The sequence below is a fragment of the Nicotiana sylvestris genome, chromosome 1 (assembly GCF_000393655.2).
Source record: "Nicotiana sylvestris chromosome 1, ASM39365v2, whole genome shotgun sequence".
Classification (NCBI taxonomy): Eukaryota; Viridiplantae; Streptophyta; class Magnoliopsida; order Solanales; family Solanaceae; genus Nicotiana; species Nicotiana sylvestris.
Genome location: NC_091057.1, coordinates 18,089,996 through 18,110,616, shown reverse-complemented (window position 1 = coordinate 18,110,616; position 20,621 = coordinate 18,089,996). Strand labels below are relative to the sequence as shown.

The window sequence follows — 20,621 nt, the reverse complement described above, 5'->3', positions numbered from 1 at the left end:
AGGGGAAGTCCCCCACACAAGGTTAGGCAAGATACTTACCTCAAAGACGACAAACCGATATTCTAAAATGCACTTCTCGGGTGAAAAGACCTCTGGACGGCTCAAATCTAACCAAATTAACTTCAAAGCACAAATAAAATACATAAGAAACTATTCCGGACCATAAAGTCTCAATCTTTAACAAATTCAAAAATCAGTCCAAAAGTCGACCCCCGAGCTCGTGCCTCGGAACCCGACAAATTTTGCAAAAACCGAATGCCCATTCTAATATGAGTTCAACCATACAAAATTTATTAAATTCCTATACCATTTGGTCCCTCAAATCATATTTTTTATTTTAGAAATTTCCTTCAAAAACCAACATTGTCCTCAACCCAAATTACAAACTAAATGATAAAAATGAAGACAAAATCATGGAATGTAATCAATTCTAGGTGAAGAACACTTATCCAATCGTTTTGCTTGAAAAACCCACAAAGAATCGCTCAAAACAGAGCTCCCCGAGTCAAAATATGATAAAAATGGCCTAAGCCTTGATTTGGAAAACTTATATTCTGCCCAGATGTTAAAGCATCGCGAACGCGGAGAAGGGTTCGCGTTCGCGAAGAAGAAAAGAATGAGGCTGCCAAAAAGTCCCTACGCAAACGTGAGTTAAGAGACGCGAACGCGAAGAGTAAGAAACAGAAGCTACGCGAATGCGGGTAAAATGATGCGAACGCAAAGAATAAATAGCCACTAGCCTCCAACTCCTAATTTCTACTACGCGAACGCGATGGAGGGGCTGCGAACGCGAAGAAGGGGAAGGCAGACCTTCGCAAACGCGAGAGGTTGAACACGAACGCGAAGAAGAAATAACTCACCTTCTGAAGTAACACTACGTGAACGCGAAGGCAAGGACGCAACGCGATGAAGGAAACCAGATGACAGATTCAAAAGTTCAAAATAGGAGGAAAATGACTCGTAGCCCACCTGTAATACACCCGAGGCTCCCGGGATCCCGTCCAAACATATAAACAAGTCATATAATCTAACAGGGACTCGCTCGAGGTCTCAAATCACATCAAACAATGCTGAAACAATGAATCACACCAAGAATCAAACTTAGGAACTTTCAGACCTTCCAAAACTCGTGTCGAAACCTATCAAATCAATCCGGAATGACGGCAAATTTTGTAGACAAGTCCAAAATGACATAACAGAGTTGTTCCAACTCTCAGAATCGTATTCCGACCCCGATAACAAAAAAGTCAACTATGAGTCAAACCTCTCCATTTTCCAAACTTCAACTTTTCCAACTTTCATATAAACACCTCAAATTACCCTACGGACCTCCAAATCCGGGGCCGTTTACTCAAAAGTCCAATTCCGATCAAATTCTCACTGTTTAAACTTCCAAAACTAGTTTCCTTCTTCCAATTTGACTCAGAATCATTCGTTAACTGAATTTAACCATGCACGCAAGTTGATACACATATTATGAATCTACTCGAGATCTCAAACTGCCGAACCAGGCGCAATTGCTCAAAACAACCAGTCAGGTCGTTATATCGACATTCCTTTTCTCCTCAATCTTACAGCTCTTGCTAACCGATGCCAACTCCTTAGAAGCATCTTTTGATTTTCTCTTCCACCTTTATTTCTTTCTTCATCTTCAATATGTGTTCCTCTAGTTCTAAAGCAGAAGATTATGATCCAGCCTTTTTAACTGCATTATTTTGTGCCGTATCATCATCTTCATAAGAAACAATTTCTTGCTTTGTCATATCCTGATAATCAGAATCTTCATCATCTACTCTCTGCATATCATCCTTCCGCTTATCCTTACTCTTATCATGACCTCTATCTTGCTGCCTACGTTTGCCTCTATATTTGTCTCTCGACATCTCCTTAACTTTTTCTTTATATTTCTCCTAGTTAGTACCCTTGTCCTCCCCCCTCTCTTCTCTCACACACGTTCAGTATTCATATTTTTTTTTAAATATATTTATAGGGTCTCAAACAGACTATAATAATATCTCACACATGATCTAATACTAATTTGAAGGACTTAAATACTCCAAAGAACAATTTAGGCACACGTGAAAAAATTCAACAAATGTTGTATAGAAGTAACTTATCAAGCTAGAGAGAAAATGGGTAGGAGGCTTTTTTGTTCCATGATAATTGAATCTCGTTGCATAGAAAATACTACAAAACCAAATTTAACTGATTATAAAACCTATTCCAATATAGTTTTAATAAATAAAACCTAATTAGATGTGAAGTAAATAATCTATTCTAGTAAATTCAATACTTCTAGTTAATCTTGTTTACTTTTGGGCATTTGATACCAAAAAGTGAGACCTAAATAATGCCAAGTTCCTAGTTGTTAACATTTCTAGTTAAAGAGACGTGGCTTAAACTCTCGCCAGTAAAGTCCCTCCAAAAATGTCCCTCTCTCTTCTCCGACACACTCCATATCTCACCTCAGCAGTTCCATTGCCAATTCAATATTTCTTCATCTCCTTAACCAAAATGCCAAAAACACGTCTCTCCACCATGCGACAAGACTCAGGTGCACCAAAATTTCAGCTTAAATGTGTGTTTCTTTTTGCCTTGTAAATTTAGAAGAGCTTTTTATTTTCTTTTACTTACATGTCTTTTTGGAATGAAGGGTTTATGTAATCATTAAAATTGTTTAATTTTAGGTTCTGAAGTTGGTGGTGTTGTACCTAAGAATAGAGTGAGAAAAAGGAGTGTGGAAATGATAGCCAAAGAGGTTAAGACAGAATCTCCTGATCAAAAAGTATGATTATTTTATGATAATGATCAATTCTTTTATCGTTAAGGTTTTATTTCATAATTATGTTTTTGTTTTTTTTTCCTCCATGTTTTTTGGTGAATTTTGTGTGTGAGAGAATTTAGCTTGAATGGGAGCCACTATGAAGTAGATCATGAATATTTGTTAAAAAGAATTTAGATACATTGACAGTGTAATGAATTTTTTATACCATCAGTGTAATTTAACTTGTTGTAACTGGTTACTTGTCATTCATATTAGGTGAAAAATCAATTTTATTAAATAGAGTAACCTGCAATTATTACCTTTTTAAGTGATCTAATTGTGTAAATATTTTTTATACCGTCAGTAAATGTTCATCTGAGTACGTTTGACTCTTGCGAGTGTGTTATGTTGCCTATAGATCAAGTGAGTTAACCATCTAGTGGCCCTCTTGTTGGAAATTCTTGAAATGGTTACTATTTAGTGGAGTATTCATATGAGGGACTCACTGCCTTGATTGATTGTTAATCCGTTATATAGGAAAGAGTAAAATTTTATTCCCTCTAAATGGTTGTGAATTTGAGGAGAAATATTTATAGTGTATGATATAACTGTAGAATATTCTTGGCGATAATTGTAACCTCCGTTGATACAAGTCAGTCTGTACTTTATAACAAATAAGTTATGATATCTCCTAGTACTTGTCCTCAAGGACCGGAAATTCTCTGCTTTGTCAACTTGATATCTTGTTTCTGCCTAGTATCAGTCTATATAGAAGCTTATGCTAGTGGCTTAGACAGTGGTCAATACTGATGGATATTTCAGAAATCTTCAGGTTGAAGATTTTTCATAATTGGCTAAGAAAACAATACTAGTGAAGGCTTTGTTACACGGTCTCTTCATCTTTCCTTGACGTACCTATATCCTGTCGTTCTATCTTTATGCAGTCATATTTGACGTTGCTATTGAAAGGGTTTGAAGTAGGTATCGGAACTTTATATGGATCCTACAAGATGCATTAAAAATGTAAAAAGAAAGTGAACCTACCCGTATCTTATGCGTGTACGCTATCGCGTCCATGTATCTGATAAAATAGAGCATTTCTAGAACCTACTAGCTAAAACTGTTATTCTTTAATGTATCTGAGCTTCTTTCTGGATTTTTTTAAAGATAGCATGAAATGTATATGAAATATAGCAGGCTTTTCTTCGCACCTGGATTAATAAGTTCAGGGATATCGCTTTTAGCTCCATTTCATCACACAATTTAATTGTACTCTCAATCCAATTTGATCGTCCCATTTTGCTTCCGAAAGATCTGATTCACCTATCTGAGAGTGATCAAGCACATTACTAACATTGAATTAGTTATTACAAAGTTTAAGTCAAAGATGATCTTGTTATACGCTTAACAAGCAAAATTGGGAAGTCCATTTGTTGAAGAGGAAAATTTTCTGTTGTCTATGTACTTCACAGGCTATTTTTAGTTATCACTATATGATCATTGGTTCTTGAGGTTGCGAGAGGGAAAACAAATCATGTTTTTCATTAACTTCTTGCAGTTTCTCAGGCATCCAGAAATTGAAGATTTTGCAAATAATAGTGGCAATATTTATTCTCAGTCTAGTGAGTACCATGTCAATTTGCGATTCCTTGTTTTTTGTTTTTCTAGTTTTCATATGATATGGAACTTTGCACAGTAATTTGTTAGCTATATCTCCATATAGAAAGGTTGATTCCGCTGTTGATTATGTTACTTCCATATAGTTCGATGCATATTTATCTACTCATGTTCTGTCTGGCAAATCTAAAGCCTTTCGATTACCACCTTATGGTTTAAGACTAGGCCATTGACCTCCTTCAGGTCTAAGAAACCACAGAGACGTTAGACTAATTCTCTCATGGTGGGTTTTGGGCAGGGTGAGGGAGTGGATTTTCAGCTTGGTATCTCTTTATTAAGTTGTATTCCAAGGATGACAAATAGAAGTGAACAGTAGATGTTGGTGGGCTGACAAGCAGAGATATGATGTCATCTGGAAACTCTATATATGATGATTACAAGTGATATCGTGTTTTGACAAGACAAGCGCATCACTTCTTACTTGCACCTGCGGCTGCATGAGCAAAATAGCGTGTCTTTACCCAAATCCCTCATGGAGAACTACATGATCATTGTAGATTTATATTGCCTTTTCACTCGCTCTCTCTCTCCTTTGTTTTTTGTTCTTTTTTACCTTAAGGTTTATTATCATGAGCATAAATCATTCACCATCCTCAGAATTCTTTTATTCTTTGAAAGCATCTTTTCCGATATTACCAGTTTGCATATTGTCTTTATACCCATTTGAAAGAAAAGGACTTTGATCTCTTATTTGTTTGTAACTCTTTGTTTATTTCTTTTAATCATTGAGGATAGTTCTCTGGTTAAACATAACTTATGGATCGGTTCTGTAAAGGTGTAGGACTAAAATTTTGGCCAATTTGATGCAGTACAACCTCCTGCCAACTGGGAAAGGGTCATTGAAGGGATACGCAGAATGAGGTCATCAGAACATGCACCTGTGGACTCCATTGACCCGGATGAAGGAGTGACTTCTCTTCAACCTAAGGTGCATACATCTTTGCAGACTTGATGCTTGGTTAGTGGTTGTCTTCTTGGTTAAGATATCTAGAATCGAGTACTCGTATAAAAGAATAAGTTGAGAACGGAAATGTCCTTTTACCTTTTTTATGAGTAAGCATGTATAATGTTTTAACGCTTCTAATAGGATGTTATACATTGTTATCTTTTCAACTTAGTCATTTTGTAGTTGCTGGATAGTTGTGGATGGTTGATGGTGATTGCTATTTTCTTCTTCACTTTTTATGTTCACAACCTCATCAGGAAAGAAGATTCGCTGTTCTGGTTGGTTCATTGCTATCAAGTCAGACCAAGGGTCATGTTACACATGGCAAGTGTTGAGATTACTAATGTTGGAGGTTTCAGCTATATGATGCTTGTTAAGAATGTGATTATCTCTTTGTAGGACTACATTCATGTTCTGTTTATGATAGGTTGTGTCTTCTGAATGAATTAGTGACCTATCCAGATTTGTTTGCTACCGCTTTTGTTATCCAAATCAATGAGAAATTTCTTGTAGCGTCTGCACTAGTTATACTCGCATGGCCTCCATAAGAATGACTCCTAAGTACTAGAAATGTATGTGTCCATACAATCTTCTGATTAATGTGGAAAACTGTTCCTCCTCCTATCAAAGAGGTTACTCTGATATTTCTTTTGTCTTCTTACTACCTAAATTCTTTTTATTTTGTCAATATAATTGTGGTCTTATACTTGATTTGCTGCAAGATTTATATAAGGTAGTGAGATCCCTTTACTGAGTATATCAAACTCCTTGCTTTTGTAGCCAGCGACTTCTGTCCTTGATACCCCCATTTTCTTATGCCCTCATCCTCATGAATAACTTGTCATAAAAAAACAATTCTATCAAAATGGGGTAACTAGGAGAATACTGATATGATTAGCAGAAAAAGATTTTGCGCTGAACCTTTTAAGGAGATGATTACTTGAAGTCAGACATTAATCTGTTTCGTTGGAAGTGTTCCACAATTTTATGAGGTTGTCATATTCTTCTCTGCCTCTATATCGGTATGAAATGATGTCCTCTGAATCTGCAGAAGCGAATCAGCGGCTCCTCGAAAATGGTTTGTTGAGTGCTGACTCAATGAATAAAGCTGATGAAGTCACCATTAAGAGCTTGATATATCCGGTATGTGCTCAATGATGTCCATTTATGATAAATTGTATTTGGGTTGGTCTCAATTAAATTTGTCATTTGCCCTGTGGAATTACTTACCAACTTGTATTGTCAGGTTGGATTTTACACAAGAAAGGCTCGGCATCTTAAACAAGTTGCAAAAATTTGTGTCTCTAAATATGATGGAGACATTCCTGGTACAGTGGACGAGTTGCTTCTACTTCCAGGTGTTGGTCCCAAGATAGCTCACCTGGTAGGAAATTATGCTTCTCTCATTTTCCTTTCACTGCACATTCCTAAGTTATTTAAATAGCTTTTCCTTTAGGTTATGATTATGGCATGGAACAAAGTTGAAGGGATTTGTGTAGATACCCATGTGCATCGTGTTAGTAATCGGCTTGGTTGGGTCTCGCAGCCTGGGAAAAAACAGGTATGCTTAATTCTATTTGAAGACGAAGCTTCACCGCTGTAATGAGCAACTACAATGTGGGGGCATACGCTATGTTATATGTGCACAAATCTTTGAAACTAATTCTTTATTTTTAATTATAGCCTGCTAAAATTATAGTAACATTTTTGAAAGGTAAGTGTAAAACATATGTAGGAAGACCAGGAACGAACTTCATTGGCTTGGGCCTTAGAGGCAGCGACAGGGAAAGGGAAGGGAATAGGAAGACCGGGCACGAAGTCACTCGACGAAAAGAATGTCTTATTTGAGCTCACAGGGAGGAGCCAGAAGATCCAGGGAATTGGTCTGAGATCGAAAGCGCCTTGGATCAACTTGAGTTTTGCAAGATTAAAGAAAAAAAGATCGCTTGGCCGAACAGATTAGCCCTCTGACTGAATCGGAGAAGGCACGGCTAGTTAGAGGATTGTGGCACTGCAACTTGGGTGAACTTCCATCACCAAGTGAGATGGTCAAAATTATTATATACTGCAGATTTGAGATTTAGGAAGAACCTCTAGGATCGGGAGTTGGATGAATTTTAGAACTTGGTTGATTTACTGTATAGACAGAGGGTACCATATGCTACCTCGGATTTATGGAGATGGGACTAGAATAGGGACAACTTATTTACAATTAAGTCTTATTTCAAGAGTTAGTTTGTTAGGGAGGAGGTGACCTTCCCATACCTTTCAATTTGGGTTCGCTCGGCACACAGGAAGGTGTGTTTCTTCGTGTGGTTGGCAGCAAAGGGAATGATACTGACAGCGAAGAACTTGAGAAAGAGGAGGATGACCGTGTTAGCTGGTGCTTCAGGTGCAGATGTTCAGTGAAGATGTAGAACATTTCCTATTACATTGTTAGGTGGCTGCGAATTTCGGTTGGTAGATCTGAATTGGCTGGCAATACAGTGGGTGATGCCGAGTATAGTGGAAGACGTGTTGTTTAGTTGGGCTTACAGAAGAAGGAAGAGATAACCGAGGGCGTAGGACATTGCTCCAGCCCTTGTGTGGGTTATGAAAAGAGAAATAGGAGAGCATTTGACGGGGTTGATAATGACTTTATAAAGTTGAAAAATAGACCTCTTGTGTCTATCTTCTTTTTGGTGTACTGATGAGATCCCTATTTGTATAGATTATGTGATATCTTTTGTTTAGAACCATATTTTGGTGTAGGTTTCTTTATTTTTTAGTATACATTTAGCAGCTCTTTCTGATTTCAAACATCACCTTTCCCAACTGAGTCTGATGCAAGTAATTCATAATAATGATATGTTTAGACTCGGACCAAATTTTTTTTTGGAAAATACTCAAAGCACTCAATTCTTGTTTGACTCTGTCAGGGAACTAGATCACCCGAAGAGACTAGGGTCTCCTTGCAGCAGTGGCTTCCTAAAGAAGAATGGGTTTCCATTAATTTGCTTTTGGTACGTATGCATCATTCTCTGAAGTACCGTTGATTATCCGCCTTTCCTATGTATTTTGGTCCTTACTGTTGAAGCTCAAGTACATCTTAATTGTCACCTTTGTCCTATCAGTTCCAATTCAGAATCAATATGAAAGTTTGCTTATTGCTTCTTGGTATATGCAGTTTAGCCTCTCTATTACAGCCATGCTCTATTACAGCCAAGTTTTCTTTGGAACTAATATTCAAGCTATGTTAATAATATGTGTTTTCTATAACAATACTTCGCTATAATAAGCCAAAAATTATCCGGAACAAACGAGGTTTTAATGTTTTATAGAGAGGTTTGACTGCATTGAGCTAACATCCAGGGCTTCATTTTAGATTCTCTAGTTGGCAGCACTAGCAACACAAAATGCTCTTTTTCTTTTGCTATCAGTTGAACCACATCATTATGAAAGCCGGCAATATCAATGCTCGATCAGCCTCAAATTTCTCAAAAATTTTGATTTGCAACCTAGAGCTAGAGTAATGTTTATGCTTCAGCTTTTGAGGTGTCTCTGGACCTGCACTCAATAGGTGGAAATAGGCAATAGATTGAAATCTTTTATTCTATGTAGTATGAGTCATCCCTTACTTCAGTTTCATGCCCGATCTTCCCATCCAGGTCGAACGAATGGGTTTTCTAATCGTTGCTGTGGATAACACAAGTTGATTTTCTGGCGCGCAAAACTCTCCTTCAACTATTTCCACAAATAAAAAACGTAAATTGTCTGGCCCACATCAATACATCATGTATTGGGTTACCCAATAATCATATCTGCTCCCTAGAAGAGAAACTATTTTCCTGGTCTTCAATGTTTCTCCAATATTCATTTGTTATTAAGGTAACACTTTGACTAACTTTTACAACAAAATTTTCAAATACTAACTTCGCCTCCAATATTCGACTGGTCAAAGTAAGGACAAGTCAGCTGAATATGAATTTTCTCTCCTCTCTCATAGGCGAATCCACAATTTGAACTTTCTGAGTTTGACTTTCGAATTCTACTACAATTCATTTGATTTACTAGTTTCAGAATGAATTATTTGTACTTAGTGAATTACGGGATCCAAGCCAAATCTACCGCATTCGGATGAATGATGAACCCATAATTTACTTTCTACATCTGTTCCTTCCTCTCTGGTTATTTGTCACTTCAGTTTTGTGGCTATGGCCTTTACAGGTAGGCTTTGGACAGACCATATGTACTCCTCTGAGACCTCGCTGTGCAAAATGCACGGTAAGTGAATTCTGCCCGTCGGCATTTAAGGAGATATCAAGCCCAGCTTCCACTTCCAGAACACTAAGCCCCAAGAAGAAACATTGACAAGGTTGTTTGCTGCTACGTGATCATATTTTTCAAGTTCTGTTCTTCTAATGTAAAAAGAAATTTGTATTAATTGTAAAAAAATTGAGTGTAATTTCTTGTACTTTTTTTTTTTTAATTTTGTATTAATGTTGGCCTAGGATGAATTGAAATGGAAAACATGGTGATTGAGGATTGATATATCATAACAAACAAAAAACTTCAATATCAAAAACTCATGCTGTATTCCACTCCCAAACACACACACAAAGAAAAAACAGATTTTTATCAAATATCAAAACCCCATTTTTATTCACACAGCAGTGTCTGTTTTAAAAAAAAAACATTCCCCCAATTTCATCCATCAAAACCCTAACTCAAAAATTTCCAAAATTGATATTAAAGACTAAGAAATTTACCTGAAAGTTCAAGAGATTTGACAGAGAAACTGGGAAAATTTAGCGCAAATCTCAGGTACAAACATAACTCACAGGCCAACAAATGTCAACCAAAAAGCATGGATTAAAAGCTAGAAACTAAGGAGCAAAGTTGATACAGAGCAATAATCGAGCAAAATAACTTTGAATTAAACTCAAATCTGAACTTCAGAAAGGAATTTTTACCTGATTTCGAATTGGTCTTGTTATGGATCGTTTCTCTGATGCCTTTTCTTGTGTGCGCTTTGCTAAGGAATATGTTGAAAGAGAAAGAAAAGCATACATGTGGGAGTAGCAAAGAAACGTACACGTATATCTGGAAAGAGCATAAAAGGGCACGTATATAGTTGATGAGAAATGACTGAAGTGCCCTCAAGCTTCTTTAAAAAGATTCCAAGCAGACATGTCGAAAGTCTTGCTCTTCTAAAGTATAGAAATTTCCCAAGCCTTTTAGCTAAGACATGCGAACTATATGTTTATATACTATTAACAACTTGTTTGGATGGTTGTTACCTATTATATCGTATCGTATTGTTATTTTAAATATAATGTTTGTTTTGATTGTTATTTAAATTTTATCGTATCGTATCGTTTAATCCGTCGTTATGTAACGACGAAAAGTGTCATTTTATGTAACGACCGATTTAGTCTGATCGCATCGTTACCTTATTTTTTTTCTTTCATCTCGCCCTTCAATATTAATAAATAATCTTATTTTATTCTTTCCCCTATCTTCTTATATAATAATTCTACCACGTATCATAATTTTTCTTTATAATATTGCAAGTTTATTCTTCAAATTGCTTGTCACGACCCAAAATTCATTAAAGATCGTAACGGTGCCGGACACCACTGTCAGATTAGCCAACACTAAATAGTTAATTAAATTCTCATTTTTATATTTTTGAGATCATAAATTTCCTTCAACTTAACTAGTAAAAGACGAACTTTACAGAATAATAATAATGTTTTCCAATTTCAATACTGAATATCCCATCATCATCCCAGAACCTGATGTCATAAGTGCATGAGCATTTACTAGGAAGTAAAATAAAATACAATAATTGTCCGGAATATAAATTTGGATAGAAAAGAAAAATACAAGTACTCTGAAGGAGACTCTGTTGGCTGCGGATCGTCTCATAAGATGCACCTCACCTAAGTCCCCATATCAATCACACCGATGCGCCCACAAGGCTACTAGACGTACATGTGCATGTACAACAAGTGTAGTATGAGTACGAAATTAACGCGTACCCAGTAAGTATTCAGTCTAATCTTGAAGAAATAGTGACGAGGAGTCGACTTCGACACTTGCTAGTGGTCCAATAATATCAGGTACAGTAAACAAGTGAATAAATATGAAACAGAGTAAATATATGAAACAAACAAGTATAAGATACGTGGTACAATTCCACTCTTTACAATTTACTCAAGTTCTCAACTAGCAAGTTCCCCCCGTAACCGGAGCATATATATAGATATAGTGGATTTCATCAAAGAGGTTGTCATAATTCTAATAAGGGGAAAACCCTCAGATACACTGGCTTCTTGCCAAATATTAGGCACGATTCCATGAGGATAATATATATAGGAAATGCCGAGGCGTACGGCCCGATCCAACATAAAAGTAAATTGTGCACTGCCGAGGGTTGAACGACGCGAACCATATATGCATTTATTAACCTACCGAGGCGATCGGCCCGCTCCCATGAGAGTAGTAGGAGTTACCCTGCTCGCGGATCATACTTGTAACGCGGTCAAATATAAGTTTAAGGAATTACTCCGCTCGCGAATTATACTTGCGGCACAATCAAATATAAATTTAAGGAAATTCCCCGCTCACGGATTCATACTTGCGATGCGGTTACACAAAGATTTATTAAGTTATTATTTAGTTTTCTTCCATTCTTTACAAAATACGAAGTTCGAATGAAAACTTTTAAGATCCCAAATTCTTCCTCAATTTCAACTCCTCTCAAAACAATTAATGAGCAAACTCAATCTCGCTCCTTCTCAAGGCAAACAATAATTATAAATCAATAACAATATCAACGAGACATGATATAAGCCTGAAACTACCCGGACAAAGGCATAGCTAGTAGCTACATACAGACTCTCGTTACCTCGTGCACACGTAGTCCCCACAAATAAAAGCACATAATAATTTAGTTCACCTATAGGGTTAATTCCCTTTTACAAGGTTAGAAATGACACTTACCTCGCTCCGAAGTTCCATAACAGGATCCAACATTGCTCTAACACCTCAAACCGGTGTCCATCACTCCAAAACTATTCAAGACAATGTGCAAATAATAAAAATATACTCTAGTACTCATAAGAAATCAATTTGTAACAACTCCCAACTCCGCTCGAAAAGTCAATAAAATCAACCCTCGGGCTCATGTACCCGTATTCCGAAAATTATTAAAAATAAATATTACCCATAACTCATATGGTCTATATCCAAAAATTCATCCAATTTCGTCCATGAATCGACTCTCAAATCAAGGATTTATCATTTTTCAACTTTGGGGCTCAAAATCTCAATTTCTACAATTCAAATACGGATAAAAATAGAAACTAACAGAAATAATCATGTAAAAACATCAAAATAAAGATCAGATATTTACCTCCTTGTTGAGACGAGAACAACGCCGCGAAAATCACCTCCAACGGAACTCTAAACTCAAGATATGCCCAAAATACTAAAATTCTCGGTTTAAAACACTATCAAGCGATTTTTCTTCATCGCCTTCGCGTTCGCGAAGAGAAATTTTTCATGTTGACCGGTCAATCCAGAAATCCTTTTTCGCGTTCGCGGAACCTATCTCGCGTTCGCGAAGAATAAATCTTCACACCAAAAACCAGTAATTTTATCCGACATGCAAATGGGCATAACTCTCTCATACGACATCGAAATTTGACGATTCTTGTTGCTATGACTCCGTAATTACGATACGGATCTAGTGATTCAATCCAATCACAAATCAAAGGTTGTTTTCTCAATATAGTGCCCTTTATGCCCAAAGAAACGACGCCGAAACATCAAATAAAAGCGCGATACAACCCAAACATCTCTGAAATACACCCGAGGCCCCCGAGATCCCGTCCAATCATACAAACCAGTCCCAAAACATAACACAGACCTGCTTGAGGCCTCACATCACATCAAACAACATCAAAAATGTGAATCGCACCCAATTCAAGCTTAATGAACTTTAGAACTTCCAGTTTCCACATTCGATGTCGAAACCTATCAAATCATGTCCGATTGACCTCAAATTTTACACACAAGCACATTTGACATTACGGACCTACTTCAACTTCCAAAATTGGAATCCGACCCCGATATAAAAAAATTTCACTTCCGGTCAAATTCCTCGAAAACCTTCAAATTTCTAACTTTCTCCAAATGACCCAAAATGACCTATGGACCTCCGAATCCACTTCCGGACGCGCTCCCAATATAAGAATCGCCATACAGATCTATTCCCATACTCGGAATCCCAAACGGATATCGATAATATTAAAATGCACATCAACTCAAATTTATGAAATTCTTCCAAAATACTAACTTTCACAATAGGTGACGAAATGCTCCCGGGTCATCCAAAATCCGATCCGGATATACTCCCAAGTCCAAAATCATCATATACACATGTTGGAACCTTCAAATCCCGATTCCGAAGTCGTTTACTTAAAATCCAACCTTAGTCAGAATCTTCCAACTTAAAGCTTCTGAAATGAGAATTTTCTTTACAAATCAACTCCGAACTTCCCGAATTTCGATTTCGACCATGCGAACAAGTCGTAATACCTGAAGTGAAGCTGTCTATGGCCTCAAACCACCGAACGACACGCTAGAGCTCAAAACGACCGGTCGGGTCGTTACATTGCTGGTGCGTGATATCATGAAACGATGGCAAACGATACAGTCTATCCAAACATTGTATTCATCAAACGATACAATATATATATATATATATATATATATATATATATATAAGAGGGCATGAAAGAGATGACTTGGCACCTCTCTTAGGCCAAGAATCACATTTATCTTTTTTCTCAAATTTTGAGTTTTTACCTACTTTTTCGGCATATTCCCATATAGTATGATATTTAAGAAAACCCAAAAGTCATGTCCTACAATCCTATTTAACCATTCCAAAATTGTCTGTTTGCTTTCCATCGGTTTAGGGTAGGTAATTTATTTAATTGAATTTATCATATAATTATTGCTGACTGTCGTTTGCTTTCTCTGAGAAATCCAAATAGTATCAATTTACTTTAGTAGTCACTACAATAATATCGCGATAATCACTATATTAATATTGCAAAACTCCTCAACTACTCTAAATATTGAATATTTAAGGGCAGAAACTGATCCAACAACCAACATGGATATGAAACAGAACATATGATCCAAAATTTTATAAAAAAAAGATCATACTATAGTCACGACGAGAAGCAATTGCACTTCGCCTGCTTGCAAAAACGCACGTTAGAGTTGGTTATTTGGAGGAAGCAACATTTTACTGAAGTAATATCTTATATCTAAACGTGCAATTCTAATCTGGATGATGGTTAATGTGATAATCTTTTTGGTTTCCAAGAAGTGAATAAAAGGGAGAAAGTTAAATTTGGAAATCATCCCCAAATTAAAGTTCTAGCAAGTTCAATTCTTGGAATGTCTCCAAGAACAGATAGGATGAAGTGAAAACTATAAGCAGTCATTTCTTTGAATCATTTCAGTTATCTGCACAATATTAGCATAATTCCATCCATTGAGTGAATATGTCCTCAGAACAAGTGCTATAAGACTTCTTGCATTGAATTTTGGGATATCAATGTGAGAAAAAAGTGATGCAAAAATTGCAGGCAACTCTTATGCGTGCATACAAAGGTATGAGAAATATTGATTTTAATATCCATTTGTTTACGCATTATATATTCATGTGTTATTTTTCATGAATTTCTATTATTTTTTTATTTTATTTTTTATAGGAAGAAGAATGCATAGTTTTTCCTTCTTCATTTCTTTTTTTTTTTTATCTTCTTTCCTTTTTAGGTTGTTTTTTTTTTCAAATTTTACTTTAGATAAATAAAAAATATCAACCATATGAAAACAAAAGTTTCTAACATTTTCTTTTAAGAATCTCGATATTCTGCGAAAAGAGCTTAGAGGAAGAAGAAAAAAGGTGGGTAATATGTCAGGTTTAGACAACCAAATTTTATACAGGCAAGTTGTCTTTTTCTATTTTTTATTATTATTGATTTTCTATTTTTACCTATTCAAGTTAAAATGCACAACGGATTTAAATTAAAATATCTCTCAGTAAAAGAGTCATGAAAAGTATAGGGTGCTTTTTCACAAATTACATAAGAATATTGAACTTCTTTTATTTCCTTTTAAAACTTATGAAACTGGTTTTTCCTCATATTTTTAATTTATTATTGTGACCGTGCGAAGCGCGAATAAATATACTAGGATTTTTTTGGTTAAAAGGGATATAATATTTATATGCTAGTTAACAAAAGGAACTACATCAGGGGCATTGCTGGGGTATCGAAGACCCCATAGTTGTAATGTTATGCACGATTGTGTTTAAGTTACAACCCACACGATTGTGTTTAAATACACTAGTATAATATAATATAATATAACATGATATGATACATTATGAAACGATACGTAACAATTATCCAAACAAGCTATAAATTCAACAAAAGAGGGTTTTGTACTCTATTTTTCAATATGGAGACTTATTTCGTAGGTCAACTTTAGTATAAAAATTCTGTACATGTCCACAAAAAATAGAACTCTTTAAAAAACTTAACCTTAAAATTCTCGACAATGTTCATCATCAAGTGGTCATTTTGAATAGTAGTAGTTTTTCAGGGATGTGTATCAGGCTCTTGTAATATAACTAAATGAGGCTCGTACTGCTCTATAAAATCAATTATAACATTTTTTTTTCAATGAATCTTCTAGGACGCATCTATTGATATTCCACGAAATAATTCGTAAAATTATTTCATGGAATATTAATAAATGTGACCTGGAAAATTTTCGATGAACTTTTTCTTGACAATAGACTCCAATTACTAACTAAGATATAATTTAGTAGGATAAACTATGTCAATATTAATAAAGTATGCGTATAAAAAGTTTAACGATATGACTTTTGACACGTTAGAACCGATTTGATCAAATTTATTTACATAACATCTTGATATGAAAATTTTATGGATGACAAATATTTGACTTTTATGTTCAAATTTTCATGTTAGATCGAATTTGTAAAACTTATTATGAATATATTTTGATATGAAATATTTTATAAATTATATGTTGGTAAAATTTCTATATAACACTATAATATTTTAGGCCTTTAACGACACGTGAAAAGTGTAGCCTGGATCATCAAAAAGTATGAGAGCATTTGCATCTATACCCGCTTTTTGTGTCACGCTTTAACTTGTGCCCACTTTGCAAAAAAAAAAAATTGCAAGCATACCCGCTTTTTCGCATAACTTCAGCATACAGGGCTGAAGTAGCAAAGGCAATCACGCAAAACTTCAGCATTCTAGTAGACGGGCCTGAAGTTCAGCTCTAGAGCTGAAGTTTTTATTTTGTAACTGGCGAACTTCAGCTCTAGAGCTGAATTTTTGTGTTTTGTAACTGGCGAACTTCAGCTCTAGAGCTGAAGTTTTTCTAATTTGCTCTTGTCTCACACATGAAAATGTGTAAGCATCTATATTCATGCTAGTTTGTTACCTAGTAAACAGTTTTGGAAGATAAACTCTTAATCGAGATCGAAGAAGTGGATTAAGAGTTTTTGTATTTGTTTGTTGTTAAAGATGTTCTGTCAAGTTTTTGGTAGGAGTCTGGGTAGTTAAGCTTTCTTTAAATAATGCAATCGTGTGGGCTGTTGCATGGACGTTCACCGCTGTTATGCCTAGGCCTCAATTCAAGTTTGCTTACTGTTATAACAAGCAAGTCAATTCTTAGATGCAAATTGAACATGTTGAATTTATGTTGGAAAATGCAAAGGCATTAAATTAGTTCAGGCATGGAGATAAGCGAAGTCAACTATGGAAACTGGATTACCCCTCCAAAACAAAAAAAAAAAAAAGAAAAAAGAAAGAAGAAGAAGAAAACGGAGGAGAAGGAGGAGGAGAAAGATGGCTGAAGTTGTTTAAAAAGTTGGTAGAAGTTAAAACTTTTAAAAACAATGGGTATAGGTTAAATGAGGGCGACAAATAAGGCGCCCCGTGCAATTTTTACAAAAGTATGGCCTTTGATTAAAGATCACACTTTAAACCTAAGGCAACGTTTTACATGAATGGCCTAACACGCATAACCTCTGCCCGAAGGCAACACTATAGGCTACGGTTTTCAAAAGCGTGGCTTTTTCATTACCGAAGATCAAGCTTGTAATACCCCCAATAGCCACGCTTTTCATGTCCTATAATTTTACTTTTCAAGCATGGCCTTTGTTACCTTATAGACCACCCTTTTCAAGAGTGGCCCCTAAGTAACACTTGTAAAATGTGGCCTTTGTTACTATACATGCCACACATTTGCCAGTATCATATGGCCACATTTTTGAAGAGTGAAAATTTTGTCTAGGTTGTAAGACATATTTTTAATCTTTATACGAGCCACAACTTTGTGTTGAGAAGATTACTTACTTTTTCCTATAATCACATTTCTTTCAAAAATAGTACCTTAAGTACGGAGATCTCACGCATTACGTGAACTAATAAATATTGATAAGAAATTCAAATGCATATATATATATATATACTTGCAATGAACTTCAAATAAAGAAGTATTCCATGTTCTGCACTAATAAAGTAATTTACTTTAAGATACATATATATACTGGCAATGAAATTTACAAAATTGCCCATGTGCGTCTCTTTTTAACGATGATGCTAAAGCAGTTATTAGGTGTTTGTCCAGATTTTCTTATCATAATTAGTTTTTCTGTCACGCCTCAAACTTGGGGAGGTGTGGCTGGCATCCGGTGCCGTAGTGGCCCGAGCGAACCACTCTATAACTCATTTATTCCTTTCGTAACTATCATGGGCCAACATGACCACAACTCGCAATGTACAATTGTAAGGGGGCAACACTTTATCAATAAACTATCGTTCTTAAGACATGAATACATATGGGCCGTCAAGGCCTCTGACATACTGTACATAATGAACCTCTATCTACAAAGCCTCTAAGATTATTTGACATCAAATGGGATAGGGTACCGGCCTACCCATAAGTCTATAGATATATTTTAATACGGTGACTCATAGACTCGGCTGCACTCCGAATGAGGTGGAGTCTTACCGATCCTTCGCTGAATGCCAATCTCGTCTACTATGAGGGCTCGTCAAACTGATTATCTAAACCTGCAGGCATGAGTGCAGTGTCCCCAACAAAAGGACGTTAGTACGAATAATGTACTCAGTATGTAAGGTAGAACTAAAACATAACCATAATTCAACATTTATTAAAGACATATAAGAATCAACCTGAATCTCTAAAGTACCACCGTATGTGCATACTTATTGTACTTACATATATATAATGCTTCTCTTTGAGACTATTATCAATAGCATATGATGCATGACTGCCCAACTGATCAATGGTAACTGCCCGATCGACCGTCGCACGGTGATAAATGTATGACTGCCCGACCGGCCTTAGCTCGGTGGTAAACATATAACTGCCCAACCGGCCGTAGCTCAGTGGTAAATGAATATGCATAACTGTCCAACCGGTGGTAAATAATAATACATAACTGCCTAACCAATGATAACTGCCCGACCGGCCGTAGCACGGTAATAAATGCATGAAGATTCATGTATCACTATATTTATAAGCATTAATATCTTTATCAAATATCTCAACCACAAACATGCTGTCAACGTCCACCGCCCATTAGAATCACAATCAAACACTAACTTCAAAAGGCAAGTTCTCCTTTTCCATAATATTTCAATTTAATACTTTTTGGCTAATTGTCGGAGCTTAAGTTAAAAATAGTGTTCTTTGTGCCATCTGCAATTCAAAGTAGTTCTATTATTGGGACATCCATATTTTAGGAATTAGTCATCTCTCAACAGATGATAGAATAATAAGACACATGGGGAATCAAGAACATAGACATCTCTAATATTTCTATGAATAGAATAATTTATGAAAATTGTACATTTGCTCATTTAGTTTGTATCGTATAGATCATGCAAAAAAAAAAGAAGGAAGGGATAGCCTTAACATACCTAAGTCAGTTCTCTTGATAATCCCTCTAACACGAGCAGTTAGATATAGTGTAATGCACTTCCCTAGTCGAGTCAAATTCCTTGTATTTGGCATGCTTCGAACACTATATATTTGAGGGCAAATTTCCTCATTTCAACAAGCAATTTTAATGAGACCTAATGTGCATTCAATTGTATTACAATATGACAAGTTCCTTAGCTGAGGATCAGCGGTAGAAAAAAAATTCAGCAATATAAGATGTTACATCGCTACTGCCACGAACATCTTTGGCACTATTAATTTGCAAGGCCTTATTTATATAGTAGAGCAAAATCAGTAAAAGGGAAACTGTGTGAGGTTGGTCAAAGAACAAACTTCATAAACTACTCATGCTTTATGACCTTCTGAAGTTTGGACGTTGTACTATAAGTTTTGCCATATCATATTCACATAAACTTAATTCCAGGATTTTCACAAACTAAGGTCCTAAGAAGGTTAACACGTTTCACTAGATAATGGAAAGGCAACAAGTTAAAGGTAAAGTAACACACTTTGTTGTGTACTCTCATAATATTGTCACCTATACTAATGACTTAAGAGTCATTCAATTGAAAGGGAGGGGCTGCCACGTGGGGTGGGGTTAAGACATTTCAATCTTTATCCACTTATTAGATAATTAGGTAATGTCCTATTACTCGGTAATTAACCAGTTACTCGTATAATTAAAAAATTATCTCAAATTACTTAAAATTTTATTTATTTTTAATACATTTTATACATCGTATTATTACGGTCATGTGGTACCATGTAAAATAAATACATATACTGTTATTTCATTAAAATATTCATGTAAAAATACATATATTTTCTCAACTTTTAATTTTCCTAATTTCATATAAAGAGTACAAATTCTCGTACGCTTAATTCTTAAAATGGTAAAAAGATAACCTTCTTTTCTTGTGAGAATCTCGTAAACTTTCTCATATTATGTGTATAATTTAAAACATATTCGAAAGTAGTAATATTAATATTTATATAAAGTCATATTTTTCAAATCATTTTATTTTCTTTTACAAAAATAATTCCACCCAAAATACCATATATATATATATATAATGGTATCAAGGTTATTAAACTTACGGGGTGTAACATTTCTCATGAAGGAAATGACAACATATTTACCATAATTGGTTT

The 20,621-nt window shown here is 35.6% G+C and overlaps 1 protein-coding gene across 4 annotated transcripts; it reads left to right on the top strand.

Annotated features, from left to right (window-relative positions):
• Positions 1–2,389: 2,389 nt before the first annotated feature.
• On the top strand, positions 2,390–9,962 carry LOC104245831 (endonuclease III homolog 2, chloroplastic-like). 4 transcript variants are annotated; one of them, XM_009801523.2, is made up of 10 exons: positions 2,390–2,554; positions 2,688–2,785; positions 4,323–4,386; positions 5,251–5,369; positions 5,645–5,711; positions 6,439–6,530; positions 6,634–6,771; positions 6,844–6,948; positions 8,306–8,389; positions 9,594–9,962. In XM_009801523.2, exons 1-10 carry the CDS (start codon positions 2,428–2,430, stop codon positions 9,735–9,737), a joined length of 1,038 nt encoding a protein of 345 aa, XP_009799825.1. In that variant the 5' UTR covers positions 2,390–2,427; the 3' UTR covers positions 9,738–9,962. The 4 variants fall into 4 exon arrangements, with proteins under 4 accessions (XP_009799825.1, XP_009799824.1, XP_009799827.1 ...); XM_009801522.2 differs by having other exon boundaries at positions 2,390–2,578; XM_009801525.2 differs by lacking the exons at positions 2,688–2,785; positions 4,323–4,386.
• The last annotated feature ends 10,659 nt before the right edge of the window (positions 9,963–20,621 follow it).